The sequence below is a fragment of the Lepidothrix coronata genome, unplaced genomic scaffold (assembly GCF_001604755.1).
Source record: "Lepidothrix coronata isolate B3197 unplaced genomic scaffold, Lepidothrix_coronata-1.0 Scaffold179, whole genome shotgun sequence".
Taxonomy (NCBI): Eukaryota; Metazoa; Chordata; class Aves; order Passeriformes; family Pipridae; genus Lepidothrix; species Lepidothrix coronata.
In genome coordinates, this window is record NW_016690359.1 from 153,150 (window position 1) to 162,512 (window position 9,363).

Consider the following 9,363-nt stretch of genomic DNA (forward strand, 5'->3'; position numbering starts at 1 on the left):
GCTTTATGGAGGTATTTTATCCACAGAAATATAAGAGCAATTATCTGTGAAAATAGTTTCCAAAAATAGCCTGTTCCTCGCCACCACCGCCCTCATTAACATAAAAATTACCATGGCTTTGGTCATAGTTCATGAAACCACAATTGTTTCTGAAGTGAAGAGCTTTTTCAGCACCAGCTCAGACTCCAAGAGAAGCTCCAAGAGGAACTGCAGGAATGAGCATTAAATACCATCTAATCTGTTCCTTCAATGAACAGCAAAAAAAAAAAAAGGGCACATTTTCAGAGGGAGAAAACTGGCTACCTGCAAATCACAGCTTTTCAATGAGATCTTTAGCAGTTATTGAAAGGAAAATCATTTACCCCTACTAAACATTTCAGAGCTGTCTTCCCAAAGGGAGGGAAAAATCAATGCAGATCAGGAGCTGAACTGTCTTTTATTACAGTTATTAAAAGCCCCGGATCGAGGAGCAATATTTTAGTTTCATGATGATTTTCATCTCCTCGTTAAAAAAAAAAAAAAAAAAAAACAACCTCAGGAGCCCTCAGGAAAACTGAGGCCTTGTTTGCAGCTGAAACTGTTGGAAGTTCGGAAACAACGTCAGATCCACTGGAAGAAAAAAAAGAAAGGACACTCATCTCACCCACTGCTGGAGTGGAATCACACTCGGAGCACGGATGCATCAGGCATTGCACTAAAATTAGTCCTTTTCTGGGAAATTGCTTATTTAGCAACTCCTTCAGATAAAAAAACCAAACAGCTTGACACATGACTAAGAAGAGGAATTTTCAGACTAAATCATTCAGTGATTGCATTTTATTTAAAGAACACAAAGAAAGGCTCTGCTGAACGGGGCTGAAAATCTCCTCGCTCCGAGATTCGTCTCCAGCGCCATTCCATGGCCCTGCCTACGTTTTTATCCTTGGAATTATATTCATGGGAGGCTTCAGATGGACACAGTGAGGCCATAGGACCTCCTCATGGATTTCCTCAAGGATTAAAAGAGTTTCTCAACAACTGAAGGCCCATCTGATGCTTCTGGGGAACATCCACCAGCTCCCGTGTGCCTTCGGGTTCTGCCGGCCCCTGACACTTCCCACGCTCCAAATTCCTAATCTTCTGGCTCATTTCCTTTTTTTTTTTAATGCCTCCTAGATTAATTTAACCTATGAGGGGTCTTAAAAGCTGTTTGAGATGGGCTTGGAGCCATCCCTGCCACAGGACCGAGAGGAAGAGCGACAGTAAACGGGGCTCAGGAAAAAGCCCTAAAAATAAAACCGAGGGCCAACACAGCAACACCGTGACCATTAATAAATATGTCACTTGGGAATGTTTATCCTTGGGTAAAGAGGAATATTAGGAATATTAGGAATATTAGGGACATTAAGACTAGGAAGAGTTATTCCAGAGCAGCTGTTGGTTCTCCCATTGCCGCCGAGCGGCTCCGCGGAAACGGAACGAGGCATCAGTAACGGCGCCGCGGGAATTCTCCAGCCTTCCCAAAGTTCCTGCTTCAATCCAAAAGTTCTGCTTGGCAGCCCCGCCGGCGAGGGTGATTCATGAATCCTCCCAACCATTTACCCCCAGAGTCACCTCATGTCTCTCCCGGTGCAGCGGCGGAGCCGAGCGTTTACGGCGTTCCGCGGGATGAGGTGTCTGCTCTGGCGACAATTCCATTATTCCCGCTGAGTCCTTGATTTATTCCAGCTATTATTCTAATTATTTTCCCCGGCCACCTGCTAAGGGAGGCCCTGGGAGTGGGTCTGATGGTTTGTGTGTGTGTGTGTGTAATATTTACACTACCTGGAACGACAGGGAGGGAGGAGGGAGGAAGCAGAGCATGTTCCCTCCCCACGGCGTTTTCCCATATGTGGGACGGGGTGGAAAGACCTGAAGTGGAAAGGAAATCCTCTGAGGCTATAAAAAGAATCAATAAGAAGTGGGGAGGACAGGCAGGATGGGGGGAATGTGGGAGGGGGAAAAGCACAGCAGAACTGGGACACGGGGACAGAACATCCACTCTGTAATAATCGAATATATAACTGGAGTGATTGTGTAATAAGGGGGATAATTGTAAATATAACTGGAATAATTGTATACACAACTGGAATAATCTTCGTGATGGAGGCAGGGAAAAAGCCACTCACGTGCCACTTGCTGTAGAAAAATCATGGAATCACAGAATCCCAGAATTATTTGGGTTGGAAGGGACCTTAAAGCTCATCCCAATTCCACCCCCTGCCATGGGCAGGGACACCTTCCACCATCCCAGGTTGCTCCACTATCCCAGATTACTGTAAAAAAACCATGGAATCAGAGAATTCCAGAATTATTTGGGTTGGAGGGGACCTTAAAGCCCATCTTGTTCCACCCCCTGCCATGGGCAGGGACACCTTCCACCATCCCAGGTTGCTCCGAGCCCTGTCCAACCTGGCCTTGGACACTTCCAGGGATGGAATTCACAACCTCTGCGGGCCAAAATAATAATAATAAACACCTATAATAAAAGATACAGGCAACACGCTCCTATCAATAAAATAATCTTTGGAAGAATCACTAATAAAATCACCAGAAGAGCAGTTGCTGACCCCACACCCGGAGCTCTGACGTGTTTGCAGAAGAAGAAGAAGTGCTGGGCACCTTTGCTGCTGGATGGAAGGAGCAGGAGACACTTGGAAATCAATAGGTCAGAAGGGACAGAGGCAACGTTGCTCCTGGAACTGTAATTACCTGTTCAAGTTGAAGAAGCACCCAGGATTTTTAGTCCCCGGTCAGCACAATCAGCAAGTTATTGCCTTCCCAGGAGAAGCCTCTGGAATTCATATATCAACTGGTGATGAAGGCAAAGGTGCTTAAAGCTCCTCCTAAAGTCAACTTGGTTCCTTTTGTCCGTGGTCTGAAAAGCAGGTGGCTGGGAAGGAGACTGGCACAACAAATAAAGGGATTTTTTTTTCCCCTAACGTATTTAAAACTAAAAAAATCAAATATCTGTAAAGATTCCTGATAAGCCAAAGGTGTCTTTCGTCCCAAAAAGTCAAGGGTATTTTCAGACAGGCTGGGAGAGCTGGGGGTGTTCACCTGGAGAAGAGAAGGATCCAGGGAGAGCTTGGAGCCCCTTCCAGAGCCTAAAGGGGCTCCAGGAGAGCTGGAGAGGGACTGGGGACAAGGGATGAAGGGACAGGATACAGGGAATGGCTTCCCACTGCCAGAGGGCAGGGAGAGATGGGAGACTGGGAAGGGATTCTTCCCTGGGAGGGTGGAATAGAATTCCCAGAGAAGCTGTGGCTGCCCCTGGATCCCTGGGAGTGTCCAAGGCCAGGTTGGAGCAACCTGGGATAGTGGGAGGTGTCCCTGCCCATGGAATGGGATGATCTTCAAGGTCCCTTCCAACCCAAACCAGTCTGGAATTCCAGGATAAAGGACACTCAGGTTAGAATCCATTTAGAGGGATTTTTATGGAAGTCAGGGATGGAAAAGGCAGGAAAGGGGAAGGGGACCTTTCCCTGAGTGCCGAGATTCCCAGGGAACCCCCTTGTTCCCAGAACTCCTTCCCAGGGAGGAGTTGGGCTGGGGATGGATCCAATGGCAGGCTCTGGATCCAGGCTGGGAGAGCTGGGAATGGCCAGGCTGGAGAAGGGAAGGATCCCGGGAGAGCTTGGAGCACATTCCAGAGCCTAAAGGGGCTCCAGGAGAGCTGGAGAGGGACTTGGGACAAGGGATGAAGGGACAGGATAGAGGGAATGGCTTCCCAGTGCCAGAGGGCAGGGAGAGGTGGGATATTGGGAAGGGATTCCTGGCTGGGAGGGTGGGGAGGGGCTGGGCTGGAATTCCCAGAGAAGCTGTGGCTGCCCCTGGATCCCTGGGAGTGTCCAAGGCCAGGTTGGATTCCCTTGAAGCAACCTGGGATGGTGGAAGGTGTCGAGGTTGGAATGGGATGAGCTTTGAGGTCCCTTCCCACCCAACCCATTCTGGGGCTCCAGGATTCTCTAACACCAGATTCCTGCTCTTCCCTCGCTTCCACCTCCCTCCCCTCAGTGCATCAGGAACAGAAAGGGGTTGATGCTCCCACAGCATCTTCCCCACTAATTTGGGATCTCAGATCACCGTGGGTGCCACCACCACCCACTGACGGCTTTCAGCTGAAACAGAGTAGGTTCAGGTTGGATATTGGGAAGGGATTCCTGGCTGGGAGGGTGGGGAGGGGCTGGGCTGGAATTCCCAGAGAAGCTGTGGCTGCCCCTGGATCCCTGGGAGTGTCCGAGGCCGGGCTGGATTCCCTTGAAGCAACCTGGGATGGTGGAAGGTGTCGGGGTTGGAACTGGATGAGCTTTAAGGCCCCTTCCCACCCAACCCATTCCATGACTGTGAGAAGATGCCACATTTTCGGAGAACCCTGCACAAGGAGCAGCTTTGTGCCTCCACTGGGTTCCTCTCTTCACTGCCCCATTAGTTTTATGCAGCAGAAGTGTCTAAATATTTACCAGCCTGGACTAATATTTATGCAGCACAACACAGAAATAAGTTGTTCTAATAACCCAAAAGGATGATATAAAATTTTAAGGTAGGAAGGAGAGAATCTGCTATCAGCTGGATCCCTGGGAATGAAGGAATTAGCCTGCTGAACACCTCTGCTATGTGCACCAGAAAAAAAAAAAAAGATTAATAAAAGAAAGGAGTTGGTTTTACCCCTTATTCTCTCAGATTTAGGACAAAGGATGCTTAGAAATTAAATTATAACGCATTTAAAAAAGGATGAGAAAGCAAAGGAGGGGGTAAAAAGAAGTCTCTTGTTTATCATTCCATCTTGAAACGTGTCCCAGTGATCCACAACCTCTCCATTCCCATCCCCTGCAGCTCCATTCCCTGGGATGTGCAGGGATCAGAGCGGGAACCCTGTGAACCTCTAAGACAGGAATCAGGGATTGCTCCTCTCCTTTCCCCCCCTTTCTCCTCTCTGATCACCACAGGTACAACTCCTCTCCATGCTGATGTGATCCATCACCTCTTCCCCTCCAGTTTCCCTCCCCTCCCCAGCTCCCACTTTTCCTCCTCTCATCACTTGAGGGCTTCATCCTCCACACGGATTCCTCATCCTCCAGCTTCTCCCCTGGGGCTTCACTGGCACCAAACCTTCATTTGATCCCTGAGTCCTGCTTTAAATTCCCAAAGAGTTGGTCTTCACCCCCATCACCCTCCGCCCTCCTGAACTCCCCTCCTCAACTCCCACCTGGATTTCTCCTTCCCCTGCTCCCCATTTCTCTTCCCTGACCCTCCAACCACCTGCTTTTTGCCAACTCTGGCCCTCCAGCAAAAAATTCCCGTCTTATCTTAACCCTTCCTCTCATAAATTTATAAGTATCTTAATTCTCTCCGGGCCTTGTTCTCACCTACTCCCTCTCTTCCCATCCTTTCCCATCCCACGTGGATTCCTTCCTGCCACGTCCAGAGTCCCACCATCCACACTGGTTTTCACCGGGATGGTTTGGGTTGGGAGGGACCTTAAAACTCACCTCCTTCCACAAAACTCTTTTCACAAGGAGTTTTCCCAGCTCCCAAAGCCAAGGGACTTCCCTGGGCAGAAACAGCACAAACCACTTGCCCTTCTCTGCTCTGTTTTCTCCTTCTCCTGCTTTTCCATGCCCAGTTTCCTTTTCGTTCCCCCTCTCCCAATTCCAGCCTCCTCGCCGCCTTTTTGCCTCCTTCCCGCAAACTTTGCCCTCCTGCCCCTTCAATTCCTGCAAAAAGCTGCCCTTTATAAAGGGACACAACAACCTTCAGTGATGCCATCACTTGAACTTAAACCTTCCAAACCTGTTCCCAGATCTGCAGTGGAACGGGAGCAATTCCAGATCCCACGGTGGGAAATCTTTAACCGCCCATCACGAACAAGCAGCAAAGAACAACAAGCACTAAATACTTCCTACAGGAGCTTGCAATCCAGCCCTAAATAATCCCTCCCTCTCCACCCTGACATCTTGTAAACAAACACCTCGGCTCACCGGCTCCTCCTTGCTGGCTCTTTAAATCTTTTTGTCATTTTTGCTCATTTAACGCCACAAATTGTCTCCCCTTGGCTCGTGACAGGACCATAAAGACCCATAAAACCCACGTAAAACCAGCTGGAACTTCAGGAGACGTCGGGGAGGGACTCAGGTTCTGCACCACGAGTAATTCCTGGAAAATCCTACGTCATGTCCACGCTCTACTTCCCTACAGCGTGGTAGGAAAACAACCCAGGAGGAGAGCCTGGAGGGGGAATTTTGAGTTCTGGCTGCACCTCTGGGTTTGTGCACATCCCTTTGCCCCAGTCCCTCATTCTGTCACACAAATACAATATTTGTTAAGTACTAAGGGGTTGTGCTCAGGAGTTCTGCACAAAACTCCTTCGGAAACGTCCCAGTTTCTGCATTATTTTAAAAACACAACCGATTTTGCCTTAAAAAACAAGACAAGAAATAATGAAAATCTACCAAACTACCACCTAGAGTGGTTAATTCCCTGCACTGCTTATACTTTACTCCTCATTTCCATTTCTCCAGGAATCATTTTCTGTTTTCTTCTACACCCTTGACAAAGAACAAAGCCAAGAACAGAGATGCTTCATGACACACCTGTACACTTCATTTTGCAATTAACTGCCTTCTTTCAACTTGCAATTGTGCACTATTCTAAATCCCAGGAAGGAAAACTTGGAAAAAAAAAAAAGCAAGAGCCCCAGTTAATATGGGAAGAGCAATATTCCACAGGGACCCTGGTGACTCAGGCTTTCATGAGGCAGGGATATAATTTTCTGGATGAAGTAGCTCAACAAATCTTTTCTCACCCTCCACCTTTCCACAAAAAAAAAAAAATAAAAAAAAAATTGATTTTTCAATTATTTGTCCTTAAGAAAAACAAGCCTGGGCTGGATCAGAACTGATGGCTGAGGTAAGAACGGGAAGAGTTGGATGAAAAAGCTGGAAAACACGAGAAATTCCCGGGTATTTGAAGGCATACTCACAACGAACTGGTCCATGTCCCTCTCCAGGCCCATGTTTGGGAGGTCGGGCATCATGTGGGCCACCACCTTAAAGCCGGCATCCTTGGCCAGGTGGAAGGATTCACACACAGCCTTCACCGTGTGGCCCCTGGGAAGAGAGGGAAGAGATCCAGGATCAGGCAGGAAGAGCCACATTGGAGATGTTTAACTGAGATTTAACTCCGGGAAGCGAGAGCGGGTTGAGTCTGGAACATGGTCGGAGTGAACTTCTATAAGGGGGAAAAAAGGTGTTTTTATTAAAGTATTAAAAGTTTGCTGCTGTTGAGCCACTCCAAGGCTCCAACTGCTCAAATCCAGCTGGAGAAGCTTGGGAGAGCTGCTGAAATCCAACTGGGAAAGCCAAGACACCAGTTGGTGCCACAGCACAAGGAGGACACGGCGCAGCGGCGGCTGCGGATAATCAGGATGAGGAACAACCAGAGACAAAAACAACGGGAAAGGAGAAGGATGGGGGTCAGGAAAACCAGGCAGCTGGAAAACCATCCCGAAACACGCTCCCAAACACTCCTGTTGGAGAAACACCAACTTTCTCAGCTCCAAAACACGGGCAGGATTGGGATTCCTGAAGGATTCCACGTTCTGACATCAAACCAAGCTCAGATTCTGGAGCTTGGAGAGACCTGGATCCCAAACCACAGGAGGAACAAAGGTTCATTATCCTTGAGCAAATTCCTCTCTCCTTCCACCTCCACAGCTCCAGAGCCTCCACACACAGCCAGGGGGGAATTCTCACCCCAGCGACCAGTCTTCCCACCAAGTCCTGGCTTTGGCTCTTCCCACCCCTGGCTGAGATTTCGGGATATCTCCGGACATTTCGACCCCCTCAGCAACCCCTGACCTTCCCTCTCCAACCCCTGTTTGCTCCCCATCACACTCTCACCCCACCTTCTGGAATTCCCCGCTCCAGGGGTGGAATTCTCCTCCTCCACAGTCCTTTGGGGTGAAAAATTACCCCCCTCTGGGCACCTCAGTCCTAAATCTGTTCATTTACACTTAATTCTGACCCAGAACGGGCACCCAGCCTTTATTTTAACCAAACCAGCAGCTGCTTCCCTGGTTTTAAGGCTCATTTCCTTCCCCTCTTCCAGAAGGTTCCACCTCCAATCGTTCCCTCATTGCAGCTTTTTTTCCCTACAGTTTTATTTATGATTTTTTTTTAGTTTGGTTGTTTTTTTTTTTTTTTAACAAGTGTCACCGTGTTTTTCCAAGGCTGTTCAAGGACAACATTACTCAGGCCCTGGAGTAGCCCGAGGGGAGGAAATGGGAGACTCGCTTCATAAATAAAAATTATTTTCTTATTAGAAGTGGAATTCGAGCTGCATCAATAACTCGATTATTTGATGCCTAAGATCGGTTCCCGAATATTTTTCCGCCTCGCAGCCGCCGAAAGCGCTCAAAAAAAACAACAACAAAAAAAAAAAACCCACAAAAAACCCAACACCACCTCGCTAATGACTTCTGGAACAGAATAGAAAGTAATTTCCCCGACAGTTTGCCTAATTGGTTGTAATCTGACATTTCGCTACGAGCGAAATATTAAAAAGTCGAAAGCCCAAAAAAAAAAAAACCAACAACAACACGTCGCCCCCGCAGAAGCAAAATGAGGTCGTTTCAAAAGGAAGAGGGACTCGGATCACCCTTTTTTTTTTTTTTTTTTTTTTTTTTATTCTCCGAGTGCGTTTCTGTTCGTCGCTCTGAAAAGTTGGAGGGAGCGTTTGCAGCAAAGCCCTCGGAGGACTTCTGCAGGAGGCTTTGAAAAATGGAGCAGAATTCTCGTGGAAAAGGGAATTCTAAGATAAAATAGAATTCTGAGATAATATATAATATATAATATATAATTATCTATTCTATAATATGTTGTCTATTGTCTGCATCATATGTAACATATTTATAATTATAATATAAAATAGAATTTGAAGATAAAATATCATTCTAATATGAAATATAATTCTAATATGAAATATAATTCTAATATAAATTATCATTATAATGATAATTATATATTATATACTGTATAATTGTATAATTGTGTATATATATTATATATATTATATATATACATATACATACACATATACATATATATACACATATATATACATATACATTATATATATACACATTTATATATATAATTGTATATATATTATATATATTATATATATACACATATACATACACATATACATATATATACACATATATATACATATACATTATATATATACACATTTATATATATAATTGTATATATATTATATATATACACATATACATACACATATACATATATATACACATATATATACATATACATTATATAT

The 9,363-nt window shown here is 46.0% G+C and overlaps 1 protein-coding gene across 1 annotated transcript in view; it reads right to left on the reverse strand.

The window, feature by feature from the left end:
* The window catches only part of ELP3 (elongator acetyltransferase complex subunit 3), a 74,781-nt gene that overhangs the window by 25,221 nt on the left and 40,197 nt on the right, over window positions 1-9,363 (reverse strand). The window contains exon 8 of the mRNA XM_017830478.1: window positions 7,001-7,127. Coding sequence (XP_017685967.1) covers window positions 7,001-7,127 — 127 coding nt within the window. The remainder of the gene's footprint in view (window positions 1-7,000; window positions 7,128-9,363) is intronic.